We start from the raw sequence: 18,680 nt of genomic DNA on the forward strand, positions 1-18,680 counted from the left end.
CGTTTTCTGAATGTTGAGCTTTAAGCCAACTTTTTCACTCTCCTCTTTCACTTTCATCAAGTAGCTCTTTAGTTCCTCTTGCTTTCTACCATAAGGGTGTCATCATCTGCATATCTGAGGTTGCTGACATTTCTCCTGGCAATCTTGATTCCAGCTGTGCTTCATCCATTCCAGGATTCCACAAGGGTTTCCCTTGTGGCTCAGCTGGTAGAGTCCGCCTGCAATGCGGGAGACCTGGGTTTGATCCCTGGGTTGGGAAGATCCCCTGGAGAAGGGAAAGGCTACGCACTCTAGTACTCTGGCCTAGAGAATTCCATGGACTGTATAGTTCATGGGGTTGCAAAGAGTCAGACACGACTGATACACAGCCTTGACGTACTCCTTTCCCAGTGTGGAACCAGTCAGTTGTTACATATCCGGTTCTAACTGTTGTTTCTTGACCTGCAAATAGGTTTCTCAGGAGGCAGGTAAGGTGGTCTGGTGTTCCCATCTCTTGAAGAATTTTCCACAGTTAACTGTAATCCACACAGTCAAAGTCTTTAGCATAATCAATAAAGCAGCAGCAGATGCTTTTCTGGAATTCTCTTGCTTTTTTGAATAAACAACAGATCAACAATTTGATCTCTGGTTCCTCTGCCTTTTCTAAATCCAGCTTGAACATCTGGAAGTTCTTGGTTCACATACTGTCGAAGCCTGGCTTGGAGAATTTTGAGCATTACTTTTCTAGCGTGTGAGATGAGTGCAATGTGCGGTAGTTTAAACATTCTTTGGCATTGCCTTTCTTTGGGATTGGAATGAAAATTGACCTTTTCCAGTCCTGTGGTCACTGCTGAGTTTTCCAAATTTGCTGTCATATTGAGTGCAGCACTTTCACAGCATCATCTTTTAAGATTTAAAATAGCTCAATTGGAATTCCATCACCTCCACTAGCTTTTTCATAGTGATGCTTCCTAAGACCCACTTGACATCGCATTCCAGGATGTCTGGCTCTAGGTGAGTGATCGATCACACCATCATGGTTATCTGCATCATGAAGATCTTTTTTGTATAGTTCTGTGTTTTGTTGCCACCTCTTCTTAATATCTTCTGCTTCTGTTAGGTCCATACCATTTTGCCTTATTTGTGCCCATCTTTGCATGAAATGTTTCCTTGGTATCTCTAATTTTTTGAAGCAATCTCTAGTCTTTCCCATTTTATTGTTTTCCTCTATTCCTTTACGTTGATCACTTAAGGAAGGCTTTCTTATCTTTCCTTGCCTTTTTTTGGAACTCTGCATTCAGATGGGTATATCTCTCCTTTTCTCCTTTGCTTTTTTGTTTCTCTTCTTTTCTCAGCTATTTGTAAGGCCTCCTCAGACAACCTTTTTGCATTTTGCCTTTTTGCATTTCTTTTTCTTCATGATGGTTTTGGTCAATGCCTCCTCTACAATGTTACAAACCTCTGTCCATAGTTCTTCAGGCATTCTGTATATCAGATCTAGTCCCTTAAATCTATTTCTCACTTCCACTGTATAATTGTAAGGGATTTGATTTAGGTCATACCTGAATGGTCTAGTGGTTTTCTGTAATTTCTTCAATTTAAGGCTGAATTTGGCAATAAGAGTTCATGATCTGAGCCACAGTCAGCTGCTGGTCTGTATACAGTTTTACCATCTTTGGCTGCAAAGAATATAATCAGGTTGATTTCGCTATTGACCATCTGGTGATGTCCATGCGTAGGGTCATCTTTTATATTGTTGGAAGAGAGTGTTTGCTATGAGCAGTGCATTCTCTGGACAAAATTCTGTTAGCCTTTGTCCTGCTTCATTTTATACTCTAAGGTCAAACTTGCCTGTTACTCCAGATATCTCTTGACTTCCTACTTTGGCATTCCAGTCCCCTATGATGAAAAGGACATCTTTTGGGGTGTTAGTTCTAGAAGGTCTTGCAGGTCTTCATAGAACAGTTCAACTTCAGCTTCTTTGGCATTAGTGGTTGGGACCTAGACTTGGATTGCTATGACACTGAATAGTTTGCCTTGGAAACGAAACAGAGATTACTGTTATTTTTGAGACTGCACCCACGTACTGCATCTCCGACTCTTTTTTTTTTTTTTTAACCCATGAGGGCTACTCCATTTTTTCTAAAGGACTCTTCCCCACTGTAGTAGATATAATGGTCATCTGAATTAAATTTGCCCATTCTAGTCCATTTTAGTTCACTGATTCTTAAAATGTCAATGTTCACTCTTGCCATCTCCTGTTTAACCACTTCCAATTTACTTTGATCATGAACCTAACATTCCAGGTTCCTATGCAATACTGTTCTTTACAGCCTCAAACTTTACTTCCATTACCAGTCACATCCACAACTGGGTCTCACTTTTGCTTTTGCTCAGCCTCTTCATTCTTTTTGGAGCTATTCCTGCATTCTTTTTCTCTATTTCTCCATTCTTCTCCAGTGGCATATTGAGAACCTTCCGACCTGGGGAATTTATCTTTCAGTGTCATATCTTTTGGTCTTCTCAAACTGTTCATGGGGTTCTCAAGGCAAGAGTACTGAAGTGGTTTGCCATTCCCTTCTCCAGTGGACCATTTGTCAGAACTATCTACCATGATCCCTCCATCTTGAGTGACCCTACATAGCATGGTTCATAGCTGCATTGAGTTAGACAACTTTGTGATTCATGTGATCAGTTTGGTTAGTTTTCTGTAATTATGGTTTTCATTCTGTCTTCCCTCTGATGGATAAGCATAAGAAGCTTGTGGAAGCTTCCTGATGGGAGGCACTGACTGTGGGGGAATCTGGGTCTTGCTCTGATGGGCAGGGTTATCCTCAGTAAAGCTTTGATCCAAGTTTCTGTTCATGGTTGGGGCTGTGTTCTCTCTCTGTAGTTTGGCCTGAGACTAAACTATTCTAGGGGTAATGGTGGTAATGATGACTTCCTTCAAAAGGACTTATGCTAGCATGCCAGGGGCTCACAGGCACTGTCAGTTCCAAGACACTGTCAAAATACCAAGGAGTGGGCGGTGGCCCAATTCCTGGAAATCTCCAAGTGAAGTGAAGTGAAGTTGCTCAGTCGTGTCCGGCTCTTTGCAACCCCATGGACTGTATGTAGCCTACCAGGATTCTCCATCCACGGGATTCTCCAGGCAAGAATACTGGAGTGGGTTACCATTTCCTTCTCCGGAGGATCTTCCCAACCCAGGGATCGAACCCAGGTCTCCCGCATTGGAGGCAGATGCTTTAACCTCTGAGCCACCAAATCTCCACCCTTCCCAAAAGTAGTTGGAATAATCCTCCCACTCATTAGCATATGAAATTACCCAGCCTATAAAAACTAACCATGCCACATTTCCTGGCTACACTTGCCCTCTGTGACGGTCCACACTCTGTCTGTAGAATGTGCTTCTCTCTGAATCTGAATAAATCCATTTCTTACATGTCACTTTGTCTCTCACTGAATTCTTTCTGGGAAGAGACATTAAGAACCTGAGCTTCATTAGGCCCTAAAACCAGGTACTGGGGGTTTTGGGTGGGTTCAAGTCCCAGCCACATGGGTTCAAGTCCCAAGCAGGGTTTTGGTTGGGTTCAAGTCCCAGACATGTGGGTTCAAGCTCCAAGCAGGGTTTTGGCTGGGTTCAAGTGCATAACTGGGTTTTAGCTGGGTTCAAGTCCCAGCCATGCAGGGTTTTGGCCTGGGTTTGAGTCCCAGCACATGGGTTCAAGTCCCAATCTGAGGTAAACAGTTTCACATGGACTAAAGCCTCACCTTGTTAAGGTTTCTTCCCAACTTGGTCTATAAATCTATAGATTTGTATATTCCACCCATCTTTATCTATAAATTCAATGCAACAGCAATCAAAATCCCAGCAAGCTGTCTATGGAGACTGAGATACTGATTCTAAAATTTCAAGGATTATTATAAAGCTATAGTAATCAAGACAGTGTGGTATTGGCAAAAGAATAGACACAGGTCTTGGGAACAAAAGACAGAGCCAGAAATAGACCCATACAAATAAATTCAACTGATATCTGATAAAGAAGCAAAAGTAATTTTTCAACAAATGGTGCTGGAACAACTGGACATCCATATGCAAAAAAAAAAAAATACTCAAGGCACTAACTTTATAAAATCACTGCAGATGGTGATTGCAGCCATGAATAGCCAGGACATGGAAACAACCTAGATGTCCATCAGCAGATGAATGGATAAGAAAGCTGTGGTACATATACACAATGGAGTATTACTCAGCCGTTAAAAAGAATACATTTGAATCAGTTCTGATGAGATGGATGAAACTGGAGCCGATTATACAGAGTGAAGTAAGCCAGAAAGAAAAACACCAATACAGTATACTAACACATATATATGGAATTTAGAAAGATGGCAATGACGACCCTGTATGCAAGACAGCAAAAAAGACACAGATGTATATAACGGACTTTTGGACTCAGAGGGAGAGGGAGAGGGTGGGATGATTTGGGAGAATGGCATTGTAACATGTATACTATCATGTAAGAATCGAATCGCCAGTCTATGTCCGACGCAGGATACAGCATGCTTGGGGCTGGTGCACGGTGATTATGGGAAGGGAGGTGGGAGGGGGGTTCATGTTTGGGAACGCATGTACACCCGTGGTGGATTCATGTCAATGTATGGCAAAACCAATATAGTATTGTAAAGTAAAATAAAGTAAAAATAAAAATAAAAATTAAAAAAGACGGTTATTCCTTGGAAGGAAAGTTATGACCAACCTAGATAGCATATTCAAAAGCAGAGATATTACTTTGCCAACAAAGGTCCGTCTAGTCAAGGCTATGATTTCTCCAGTGGTCATGTATGGATGTAAGAGTTGGACTGTGAAGAAAGCTGAGTGCCGAAGAATTGATGCTTTTGAAATGTGGTATTGGAGAAGACTCTTGAGAGTCCCTTGGACTACAAGAAGATCCAACCAGTCCATCCTAAAGGTGATCAGTCCTGGGTGTTCACTGGAAGGACTGATGTTGAAGCTGAAACTCCAGTACTTTGGCCACCTCATGCGAAGAGTTGACTCATTGGAAAAGACCCTGATGCTGGGAGGGATTGGGGGCAGGAGGAGAAGGGGACGACAGAGGATGAGATGGCTGGATGGCATCACCGACTCGATGGACATGAGTTTGGGTAAACTCTGGGAGCTGGTGATGGACAGGGAGGTCTGGTGTGCTGCAATTCATGAAGTCGCAAAGAGTCGGACACGACTGAGTGACTGAACTGAACTGAACTGAACTTTATACCCCAAATCAATCATAGACCAAAGTGTACTGTAACACTATAAATCTTCTAGAAGGTAACATAGAAAATCTAGGTAGCTTGGGTTTGGCAATGAAAAATAAGACCAAAAGAGCAATCAATGAAAGAAAAAGTTGATAGGCTGGATTTTATTAAAGGTAAAAACTTCTGCTCTGTGAAAGAAACTTTTAAAAGAATGAAAGATAAGTCAAAGCATTGGAGAAAATACTTGCAAATCACATATCTGATAAAAGACTTGTACCTAAAATATACAAAGAACTCTTAGAACTCAATAGCAACAAAAATAATCTAATTAAAACATGGGCAAAAGAACTGAACAAAGACCATGCCAAAGATCCATAGATGGCAAATAAACACATGAAAGGATGCTTAAAATCTTTTGTTATTAGAGTACTAGAAATTAAAAGAACAATGAAATTCCACTATAGCTAGTAAAACGGCTAAAAAAAATTTTTTTAATCTTTTTTTAAGCAGACTTTACCAACTGCTGGTGAAAATGCAGGGCAAGGGGAATTCTCACTCACAACTAGCGGGAATGCCAAATGGTACAGCCACATCTAAAGACAGTTTGACAGTTTTTGACAAAAGTGAACATATTCTCACCAGACATTATGGGTTGAATTGTGTCCACTCACCAAAAGATAAATTGAAGTCCTACCCAATCAGTATTTCAGGACATGACCTTTTTTGGATACAGGGTTGTCCAGATGTAATCAGTGAAGAAGATGTCATATCACAGTAGGGTAAGCCATTAATCCAATCTGACTAATGTTCTTACAAGTGGATTAGAGACAGACAGAGGGGGAGAACAGCTCCTGAAAAGGGAGGCAGGGATTGAAAGGACACAACTACAAGCCCAGAAATGCCAAGACTGCCGACATACACCTGAAGCCAGCAGACAGGCTTCGAAGAGATTTCAAGAAAACAAACTTCCTGACACCTTGATTTCAGACTTCCAGCCTCTAGAACTGAGAGAGGATAAATTTCTGTTGTTTTAAGCCACCAAGTTGGTGGTACCTTCTCATGGCACCCTTAGGAAACTAACACACCATATAATCTAGCAATTGCACTCCTAGATAGTTACTCAACAGATTATACCCACACAAATACCTATGTAACTGCCAAAACTGGATGCAACAGATACATCCCTTCACCTTGGTGAGTGGAAAAACAAACCGTGGCACATCCATATCATGGAATTTTATTCAGTGATGAAAAGAAAAGCTATCAAGCCACAAAAAGACATGGGTTGAAACTTAAATGCATAAGGCTAAGTGAAAAAAGTCAGTCTGAAAAATCTACAAACTGTATACTGCCAATCGTATGACATTCTGGAAAAGGCAAAATGATAGCATCATTAAACACATCTTTGGTTGTTGGGGGTTTTGGCCTGAAGGGAATTAAGTAAGAAGCACAGGGGGTTATTTAGAGCAGTAAAATTATTCTGTATTATACTGTAATGGTGCCTAAAAGACATTAAGTATTTGTGAAAATCCATAGAACATTATAATACATTACAAAAAGTAAACTTTGATATATATATAAATAATTTGAAAATAATTTAGGAGGTAAGAAGATCTCATGATGCAATGTAATGTGTGATATAATAATTGGAATACATTATAAGTGTATGAAACAACTTCACTGGATCACAAAGAGAAATAATTCTGAAAATGAATGGACTCTGTAAAAATAAAGGTAAAAGGAACTGTACATAAGCACTGAACTCTAGTTAATAATTTTCTTTCCTGTGAGGGCACAGATTAATAATACTGAAACCACCATGCCTATATACTAGAAATGTGTAATTAATTAAAGAGATATCAGATGGTGGGAGCTAGGATTCTCACTGATGGAGTGGGAAGTTACAGTTAAGCAAGGGGAAAAGATAGAATGATCCATGTGGTAAACGATTAGAGCTAGAAAAATCAAGAAGAACTCATGTTTAGCTTAAATACAGATACAGCTGGTTGCATAGATAAATATCTATAAATATGTACATACACACACATGGCTTAGAGGTTAAAGCATCTGCCTGCAATGCAGGCAACCCGAGTTCGATCCCTGGGTCTGGAAGATCCCCTGGAGGACATGGCAACCCACTCCGGTATTCTTGCCTGGAGAATCCCATGGAGGGAGGAGCCTGGTGGGTTACAGCCCAGAGGGTCGCAAAGAGTCGGACACTACTGAGCAACTTCACTTTCACTTCTGTCAGCTGAGAGGATCTAGAAGGAATGACACCTCAGTAAAAATGAGTACACCTGCCACCTAGATCTGATTCCAGTATCTTTCTCCACTAAGAAGAACCAGGATTTCATGGAGAAATGGCTGATTCAAGGACCGTGGTAGGAAATATACAAAAGAAGCCTGGAGCATCTTATAGTGCCAGAAAGTAAGAAAATGCTGAAAAAAAAAAAAAAAAACACAAAGAAAACAGAAAACCCCAAACAGAACAACCGATAGAGAAGCAGGCAAGTTATGGACACAGGAGTGAATTAAAAGACCTCCCAACAGCCAAAGCTGGTACCATTTGTATAACAAAATTAAAAAGTACTGATAATAACCCAAAATATAAGATGAATGTCCATGAGTCCTACAGATATAAATACACAGTAAAGTAAGTGAGTGAAAGAATGAATTCCAAATAATTTATGTATTTGTTGCTGTTTAGTAGCTCAGTTATGTCCTACTCTTTTGCAACCTTGCAAAAGGTTCCTCTGTCCACGGGCTATTCCAGGCAAGATTACTGGAGTTACTAGTTTGCCATTTCCTTCTCCAGGGGATCTTCCTGGATTTTCCCCAAGGATTGAACCTGCATCTCCTGTATTGCAGGCAGATTCCTTACCACTGAGCCACCAGGGTAGCCCAATTTATATATTTACTCTGCCTTTAAGAAGTAGAGCATAAATCCCCATTCCTTAAGTATGGGCTACATACAGTTATTTTCTTTCAAAAAACATAGTATGGGAAGGAACAGCAACAACAAAACCAGTAATTTTACAGGGTAAAAGCCTGACAAACATTACATCAAGCCAGGTAATCAAGGTTAACATCAATAGTGAAGTTGAATTGATATTACGTACCCTTGCTATTACATGGTGACAATGGCACTTTACCTCTGTGGTCTTTTTGTCAAAACACATTACCCCAGTCTGATCATGAGAAAAACATCAGACAACACATCCCATTTAAGAGACATTTTACCAAATGCTAAACAATTAATTCTCAAGACTGTTAAGGCCTTCAAAAACAAGGGAAGTCTGAGAAACTCACAACTAGGAGAAGCTATTGGTTAGTCATATGGATGTGAGAGTTGGACCATAAAGAAGGCTGTGCACCGAAGAACTGATGTTTAGAACTGCGGTGCTGGAAAAGACTCCTGAGGTCCCTTGGACTGGAAAGAGATCAAACCAGTCAATCCTAAAGGAAATCAACCCTGAATATTCACTGGGAGGACTGATGCTGAAGCTCCAATACTTTGGTCACCTATGTGAAGAGCCAACTCAGTAGAAAAGACCCTGATGCTGGGGAAGATTGATGGCAAGAGTTAAAGGGGACAACAGAGGACAAGATGGTTGGATGGCATCACCAACTCAATCGACATGAACTTGAGCAAGCTCTGGGAGATGGTGAAGGACAGGGAGGCCTGGTGTGCTACAATCCATGGGGTCACAGAGTTGAACATGACTGAGCGACTGAACAACAACCACCTGTCTATTTAAAACATATAATGGAGTTATATGTTATAAAACATGGATGGACTCCTGCAAAAGAAAAAGGACATCAGTAAAAACCGGAGGATGTCTAAATAAAGTATGGCTTTTAGTTAACAGTATTAATATATGAATATTGGTTCATTAATTGAGACACATTACTATTAGTATAGTAAAGTAACTAATAATGGGGGACTAGCTTTGGGGCATAAGAGAATTTTCTGTACTATCTTCACAATAACTATAAAACTAAAAGTATTACTGAACTTCCCTGGTGGGACAGTGGATAACAATCTACCTGCCATTGGAGGGGTCATGGGTTCTATCCTGGTCCAGGAAGATTCCACATGCCGTAGAGCAACTAAAGGCCGTTCACCACAACTACTGAGCCTGTGCTCTAGAACCCATGAGCCACAACTACTAAAGCCCCCGTGCCCTGGAGCCTGCACCCCACAAATACAGAGTCAACCCGCTGCAATTACTGAAGCCCAATGCCTAGAGCCTATACTCTACAGCAAGAGAAACCCCCACAATGAGAAGCCCATGCACTGCGACAAAGAGCAGCCCCTGCTCTCCACAGCTAGAGAAAGGCTGCAAGCAGAAACGAAGACCCAGTGCAACCAAAAAAATAAAAAAAAGACTATTCTAAAATTTAAAAGTTATTTTTAAGAAAGGACATTCAAAAAATAGTAAAGCTGGCCTTAGAAATGAAGAACAAGCAGTCAAATGATACCGCTTTAGAGAACAGTCTCAACAGCACAAAAGCTATCACTTATCATTCAGTTTCATCCATTTGAGCACTGTGTCTTACAGAGTCTTCTGTATTTAAGAATCCTTTCAAAACATAGAAAGTCTGGTGCCTGCAGACTTAGTATAGAACAGCAATAATGGACTTGGGAGCTGGATTATTTCAGATTCGATACCAGCTCCTAGCATATCCCAGCTCCATTTACTAACAGACCTGTGCTTCAGCTTTCTCATCTAAAAAATGATGGTGGTAGTAATAATCATAACATTCTATTGGGTTGTCCAGAGATGAAATAAATGAATACATGTAAATCAATAGAACAGAACCTGGCACATATGTGTTGATTAAGTATTAAGCTTTTAATCAGTCTATTCACTCAACAAAAATGGACCACCACCCCAAAGGGGTTATGTTTTTGCTTATGAGAAACAGTAAAAGCTCAGAGGGGATTCAATTCCACCAGGGTCTGGTAAAGGCAAAGAAGGATTTGTAGAAGCAAATGGAATAAAAATTACCATCTCAGCTCTCTTTGTCAAACCAAGTTTGGCTTATATAAAAGGAAACCTAAAATTCTTCACGTCTGGTTTAATGTCTTAGTCCTCAAACTTAAAATGCTGGCAGGGTCTATATCACAGTATCAATTTTAAGGTATTCTGCTCAGAAATAATCTTCTAAAGGGGGTTCTTTGGTGTTTTGAGACACCTACAGATTTCTGCCTGCAGAGAAAATCACAAGGCTTTTCAAACTTCAGCCTCCAGAAAAACTTCTGCAAGCATTCAACAGTTTCCACAGCCTTTCCCCTCCAAACTTCTCTTCCAGAAAAGCACCTTGATCAAAAAAAACAAAAAAAAAGAGCATCCATAATGATAACTCTCTGGTCTCTCTTCCAAATATTTATCTATTAATCCCAAAATAGTCACAAAGTAAGCCAAGCCAAGTGGCTTAGCCTTGACAAACGGTTTCCTTTTCTTCTGAAAAAGGAAGGAAAGCAATACTTTATTTGGTTATACCATCCCTCTGCCTCCAAATGTTTTCTCAAGTAACAGGAAGGAAACTTAGGGAAAAGTGTAGGGGGAGAGGACTAAAGCAGAGTACTAACAAAAATATTACAAACGAGGAAAGTAGGAATTTTCTGACTCTGATAATAGATTCAATACACAGAGAAGACAGATCCATGTCCTGACAACATTTTGTCCATAGCTGCACAATTATTAAGCTATTCATCTAAACCCAGGATGTTAATCTCATTTTCTTAAGTAAAAACGAACATCACAAAAATTTTGTAAACACTAAGCTTTTACAAAGAATAACTGCCTTTAAATCCCTGAAAATAAGGTATTAAGTGTGTAGATTTAATATTTTCCTTATGTGTATCCACTTGAATTACCTGGTATATGTTAATGTGAAATTATTTTTCACATTTAAAATCTTTCTGTGAATAAAAATTTTCAACAGAACAAAAACACAGTGGTTAAAAAACTATTAAGAAACAGCAAAGGTAAGAGTGCAAGAGCCTGACTACAGACTGTGGCCCGAAATTCCATTATTAAAGGAGTACTATTTCAAAAGAGTTTCTGTATGTTTACTGTATAGCTCTTGAGATAACACTTAACTACATTAAACCAAGAAGGGGAAACAGGAATTAAAAGAGCTTAAGCTAAGTCTGCAAAGTTAATTTTATTAAAAGTTGCAGCTTTGTTGGTTATCTGAAACATAGTTTTATAATAAATACTCAAAGATCACATAATTAGACAAACAGAAATAAGTCACCATTAAAATTTTATATGCAATAGAGAGATTATATAATTTCACAAAGATTTGATACATTAGAAAAGACATTATTGGAAAGACACTAGAAGAGGATACAGTTATACCAGTGAAGGAAGTCATTTGCTTCCAAAGCTAGGAAGGAAAGATCACAGCAGACAGTTAAATTATATAATATTCCAAGTAGGTATTCAAGCATTAAAAAAGAAATAAAAGAGGCTAATAATACAGATGTAAAATTGTTCTCCTAAAGCTCTATCTATTGATAAGTTGAATATTCATCATATCAAAATATATTTTTTAATTTTAAAATCAAAATGTGGTTGACCTCCAAATTATAAACTGCATTTTCTTCTCTGACTTCACTACTGTTTTGTGATAAGAGCAAGAGAAGGAGAACAGTATTAGAAAATAAAATGAAGGTCAAACCAGAGTTCATATAATTTACATTTATACAAGTTCTTTCTATTTCAAGACTTTTAATTTACTCACTTTCATCCATATTAGCTCAATAAGATTCCACAGAAATGGCATTTCAGCTCAATCAAAAAACAGAGGATGTTATTGTATTTTGAGCTGTGATCTTAGAACTTACAATACTATGCTATTTCTGTGACTATTTTTTGTACTTATATGTTAAACTGAGGATTTTTCCTTAATTAACCTTATTGATAGGGGATTCAACATAATGAACTCTGGAAAGTCAAATAAGTGTACAAAATAAGTCTTTAAAATGCTGGAGAAATATGAGGATATATGAGGGACACAAAAAGGGAATCTTCTTTTAAGTACTGAGAAAATATTAAATGTTTTTTTTTAATTTATTAAATTAAAAAATTATGGTTTCAAAAGATTACCACAAATCCTTCGACATGTGGCAAGTGTAATTGTAAATAATAGGAGATGAAAAGTGAAGAGTATAATGAAAAACTCTTGTTGGCTAAAGCATTCATCATGAACTCATCATGCACCATCCTTAGTCTAATGTTAACTGAGAAAACAGGGAAATGTAAGTGCTAAGCAGAGTTAAGGTGCTAATCAAATGTTTATTTCAATCCATGAAAGATTCTGCACATTTAAGGCATATTCAAACCGCTGTAACACCAAATTGAGGAACAAGGTAGCAATGTCATAGCTAGTAAAATGTTCCCCATGAATCACTTGAGGAGATTAACAAATAATACTACATGTTATATTGACTGAAAATAAAACTGGTCTGTTTAAAAAATAATTTCTACATACATCAATACATGTAGCACACATTTATACATTATATAAATGGTTATGCCTAGTTTTGAGGTTTTGAAGTATGAATTTATACTCCTATTTGTTGAAAACATATTCAGGGACTAAAAACATAAGCCTCTTTTAGTAATTTTGGACTCTCAAATCTATAAATTTATGTAGATTCTTTCAGAATTCATCTTGTTCCAAAATAAAAATTTCTGCTTTTTTTCCGAATGTCCATGTCCTGTCTCTTTAATTACACTGTTGAACTTTTTCACAGGCAATGACTATGTTTCTAACTGTAACATTTAGTCTAAAAACAAATGCCTATAAAGAGTTCAAACTAAAAACTTCAGTAATTATAAATCAGCATGAACCAAGAAGCCGTATATCAAACTTCTGCTTGGCATTCATTTGCATGTTATACTCTTATTTACTTTTTTCCTAAAGATACACCATTGGTGAGTCTACATGTAAATTAAATTAAAAAATAGCTAATTGGGAGAATTTTTTATGGTCTCACATATCTTTTTTAAAAATTCAATATCCATTTTCTTCATCTCTGATATATTCTTAAATGTATATGTTTTGCTATTATCATTAAAGATATCATGAAAACATGTTTCAAAATGATATAAAAAAATCAGAACTTTATTGACTTAAATTTACTCAGAATGTATGCAGAGTACTGCAGCTTATGTAGCAAGAGCTTCCCTTTCAGTGGAAAAATCTGAATATGAGTATATACAAGTACATGCTACTCAAAGGTATCAAATTGATTAGTGACAATAAAACACCATTTGAATAGTACATTTCACTCATACAAAACAATTAAAAATAACCTTTAGAGCAAAATCTTAAAAGTCCAGGTTCTAAGCAAGCAGCATTTTGACAAGTAAAGAAGAGTTCAGCTTCGTTTGGGGTTGCATTCATCCTTCTGAGGCCACAAATATAGATCACTATATTTCTGAATCATTAATGTTAATACTAACATGTTCCAAATGCATGTCCTGCATGCATGCACACACAAACACACACACACATTCTCTTTCTCATTCTTATTCTCTCTGCTGCTGCCCTGCCACCCTCCTCCTCGCCCTCCCCGTCTCCTCTCCATATACAGATGCAGAGTCATATGAGAGAGAGTACAGGGTAAATAGCAGACAATAAAAACTGGCCGGGGAATTTTATAAAGGACATAAAAATCACGAAAACACTTACTTCATCAGCCACCATACACCTGGAAAAAACAAAAATAAAGCCAAATTAATGTCTTAATTACCAAGGTCAACCATTTAAAAATTTCTGATTAAGCGTTGTTGTGTTCAGTAGCTTGCCACAAAACAGTTTACACATTAGAGCACTATGCCAGAGAGAGGTGTTTATAAGTGTTCATAAGAATAAGGGCCTTTCCTGACTTACAAGACTCTCCAGCTGCCAACTGCCTATGGTTATGTGGGACTGTTAGTTTCAGATATGCCGTTTCCCAATGTCCACCCATGGCAATGGCTACAATGACCCTTCGAAAACATGAGCAAAATGGCAAGTGATTGTACCAATCACTTCCCTCCTTATCAGTAAGTAAGGTTTCATGGTCTCCCCTAGAGATTAGAAGAACGCTGTATTAACGTGCATTAGGATGTTATACATAAAATTATATTAATATATGCTATATTATACATACTAGGCCACTTTCAAGCTGAATTTTGTATTCTACTATTATTTCACTAAATTTTCTCCTCCCTATTCTTTCTTATTAACCTACAGAAGTAAATTCTATCCACTGGAAATTGAGGACGGGGCATAAACTAAGGTCGTAATTAGAAGAAAAAGGCAAAGAACAAAACAAAGGATAGCAGATATGGTCAAGATCACAAGGGGTCCTTTAGAGACAGTGAGTACATCATAAGGGGAAAGAAAAACCAATCTCTTAACCAAGGTGATATACAGGAAATTGAAAAAAAAAAAAGAAAAACTGGAATATAAAAATCAGAAAGGAAAAAATTCCCTATTTGCATTTTTCTCCTTCCTTTAATCCCAATGGCCTTGACATTATACTATATTACATGCTTTCTTTAACATAAAACACAAATTAATAATTTGGAAATAAATATATTATTAAGAAATAACCTACAGGTAAAATGGAATTTTGTTCTTAAAATGAAAAAAAGATGGTAGGTTACATATTAAGTTTTTATGGGAAAATAAAATACAAATACTCTAACTGAAATTTAAAACATATGCAAGAGTAACAAGTTTATTACATTTTTTGCAAACAGGCTGGAAAAGTAGAAAACTAAAAAGCAATACTTTGAAAAATATGACTTATTTCCAGGAAGATTTACATGTATACCTACTTTTTCATTTTAAAATCCAATTCAAATTTGGTAAAGATGTCATTTGAAGTATATATTATTTATTGAGTGCCTGTTAAGTAACTCAACAGGGAAGAGAAGGGAGTGACAGAGGATGAGATGATTGGATGGTATCACTGACTCAATGGACATGAGCTTGAGCAAACTCTGGGAGGTAGTGGAGGACAGGGAAGCCTGGCTGCTGCAGTTCATGGGGTTGCAAAGAGTCATACACAACTTAATGACTGAACAACATTATGTACCTAGCACTGTCATAAGTTTGTGTGCTCAGTCGTGTTAGACTCTGCAACCCCATGGACTGTAGCCCGCCGGCCTCCTCTTCCATGGGATTTCCCAAGCAACAATAATGGAGTGGGTTGCTATTTCCTCCTCCAGGGGATCTTCAAGACCCAGGATCAAACCTGCGGCTCTTGCACTGGCAGGCAGATTCTTTACCACTGCGCCACCTGGGAAGCCCAAGTCCTAGGGATATAGCATTTAAAGGTTTCTCCTCATAAACAGTGACTAGAAGAACTTCTGACAGTGAACAAATAAATGATCCTAGTGGTGATATGTGCCATTAAAGAAACTGAAACAAGGTAAGTGCAATAGGGAATTAAGGGAGTATCTATTTTAAAGAGTGATCAGGAACAATCTTTATAATAAAGCAATTCAAACAGATCTGAATAAGTTGTCACAAATTTAATGAGGAAGGGAATCATGAGAAAATCTGGAGGAAGAGTACTCTAACCAAGCAATGAGCAAATGCAAGAGCTCTGAAATAAGATGGTTATGACATAGTTAAGCAAGCAGAGGGAGTCTAATGTGATTAAAATGTACTGAGTCATGGCAAATGGTAGAAAATAAGGTTGGAAGCACCTTAGGTCCTGACCATGGACAGCCATAAGCAACAGCATGAAGTCTAGATTTCCTTAGAATCCTTTGGAAGTAAGCAACATTTATTTAACTTTTTAAGAAGATTACTCTGGCTTCTAGAGAATAAACTATAGAAGACAAGAGCAGAAACAGCAAGAGCAGATGGGAGGCACCTGAAGTAGAACAGGAGAGGAACAACAACATATGGATGCATGATACAGAGTTGGTGAAAAGTGGTCAGTTTAGACACATTTTGAAAGCACAGGCAATATGATATGCTGAACAATTGGGATAGGGATATTATGGATATGAAACAAGGGAAAGAAGTCAAAAATTAATCTTAAGATACTGGCTTAAGCAATTAACTATGAAAAAATGGTGGTAATGCATTCACTGAGAAAGGAAGGGTGGGGAGACCAGCAGTTTTGGAGATCACAATCAAAAGTTCTGTTTGGGGGACTTCCCTGGTGGTCCAATGGTTAGGATGCCATGCTTCCACTGCAGGGGGGCACAGTTCAATCCCTGGTTGGGGAGCTAAGATCCTGCAAGTTGCAAGAGGGTTAAAAAAAAAAAAAAGTTAGGTTTCGATCTATAGCCTTTCTGGTATCCATTAGACACCCCAGTTGTACTGTTGGGTGGGGCAAGGGATATGTGAGTCAGGGGAAAAGCAGGGACTGATATAATAAATCTGAGAGTCATTAGAATGTAAAGGCATTGGAATGAGAAAGGATCAAGGATAGTCTGTAATATAACACCTTGACTGTGGCTTGTTTTCTATGCCCAACTCCAAATTCCTTAACTTTCTAAAGTTAAACAGCTACTGTGACCTGCAGGCTGCTAGATGAGGTTTATGACTATAGTGAAGTAACATCAGAGCAAATTGTTAGGCAGCTAAATCACCCCATGGGTGGTTAACCGACTAAAAAATAGCATCAGAGCCCTGGGCAACAACTGACGCAACTGATGGCTGTGGATCACTGCCTTGGCTTGACTTTTAAGTATCTGAAGACCCCAGTTGTAAGACTGTCTTCCAGCCCTCTGGTTATGCTGGATTCTTCTAACATGAGACAGGTGGGTCTTCCCAACTTTGGAAACCAGGACAGTTTAAGTACATCAAAGAGCACTGAGCTTCCTTCAGGTATTTCTAGTGGGGCTGACTGTCCTTCAAATTTAGGCACTATATCTGTCCCAACCTCTGGCAGTCCTACTATTTACAATAGTTCAGCAATCAGACTTGATTTCCAATGAGCTATCATAGAAACAGCCATCAGTGAAGCTGAAGCTCCGAAACTTTGGCCACCTGATGTAGACAGCTGACTCACTGGGGAAGACCCTGGTGAAGACTGAAGACAGAAAGAGAAGAGGGTGACAGAGGATTAGAGACAGTTGGATGGCATCACCGATTCAATGGACATGAACTTGGGCAAACTCTGGGAGATGATGAGGGACAGGGAAGCCTGGTGGGCTGCAGTCTATGGGGTCTCAAAGAGTCAGACACAACTTGGCGACTGAACAACAACAATAACAATCATAGAAAAATAACTGATCATGTGAGAGCCCCCATCATCTGAAAGCAGAATACAAGTAAATAATCAGAATATATATCTAGTGAAATAGCAGTGCTAGAAAGACTAAACACCTGCACAAAAATTGTTATAGCACCTAAATAAATTCTAAAGCAACACACACACACACTCCCTTCCATGGTTTCCAAACTAAAATGAGTAGATAAATTTTTTAAAAAGATGATTATTACTGACAGCTAAATCAGTAGCCTATGAGATGAAGTGCAAAGAAAAAACACTTGAAGAACAGAACCTGAAAACTAATGTGAAAAACTGGTGTTCAAAAGGAGAAAGGACACAATATATGAAGGAGAAGCAAAAATTAAGTAAATAAAAGAAAATTTTGGGGGGCTAAAGAAAATACCTCTGATGGATAACTGAAACAGAGAACCACATTTCGGGGTGAGCTGAAAAGACAAATATCTACTCACATCCGTATAAAATTCATTAATCTTATGAACAAAAAGAAAACCTTGTAAGTATTCAGACTGAAAGAAAAATTATCAATAAAGGGGAAAAAAACAACTGCATTGCACTTTTATCATCAACATCAGAAACTAAAAAACAATGGAAACTAATCTAGACTACTTGAAAGGAAAGCAGAACTCATGAATCGTATATCCAGTTGAGATACCCATTAATTAAAAGGGATAGCAAAAAGACATGCAGCTAATCAAGATCTCCAAGATTATATCACTTAAAGCAAACCATTTGAAGAAAAATACTTGAGAAAAATAACCAAACAATAAAAACACCTTAATATAGATTCAAGATAGAAGATGAAGAAAAGGAAATGTGATTGGCAATGAAACTATATATACGTGAATTTAGTGGATGATGTATATTCTAAATGAAGATTCTACAAGTGGAAGGACCTCATTCTGTAATCTCAAAGTGCAAAACTGAAGGGAGGTGACAAAGGAGAGGGAGTACTAAAATTATTCTAAAGCAAAATACTAAATTTGTTCTTGTTTAGTTGCTAAGTCGTGAACAACTCTTTTGCAATCCCATGGACTATGTAACCCCACCAGGCTCCTCTGTCTATGGGATTTTCCAGGCAAGAATACTGAAGTGAGTTGCCATTTCCTTCTTCAGTGGATCTTCCCAACCCAGAGATCAAACCCACATCTCCTGCACTGGTAGGCAGATTCTTTACCAC

The 18,680-nt window shown here is 38.2% G+C and overlaps 1 protein-coding gene across 2 annotated transcripts in view; it reads right to left on the reverse strand.

Moving 5' to 3' along the window:
- Positions 1-18,680, reverse strand: part of ZRANB3 (zinc finger RANBP2-type containing 3) — a 290,989-nt gene that overhangs the window by 164,150 nt on the left and 108,159 nt on the right. For both annotated transcript variants that reach the window (XM_005676192.3, XM_018062246.1), the window contains one exon: positions 13,948-13,966. In XM_005676192.3, the coding sequence (XP_005676249.3) occupies positions 13,948-13,966 (19 nt within the window). The remainder of the gene's footprint in view (positions 1-13,947; positions 13,967-18,680) is intronic.

Source organism: Capra hircus, chromosome 2, assembly GCF_001704415.2.
Source record: "Capra hircus breed San Clemente chromosome 2, ASM170441v1, whole genome shotgun sequence".
NCBI classification, from domain to species: domain Eukaryota; kingdom Metazoa; phylum Chordata; class Mammalia; order Artiodactyla; family Bovidae; genus Capra; species Capra hircus.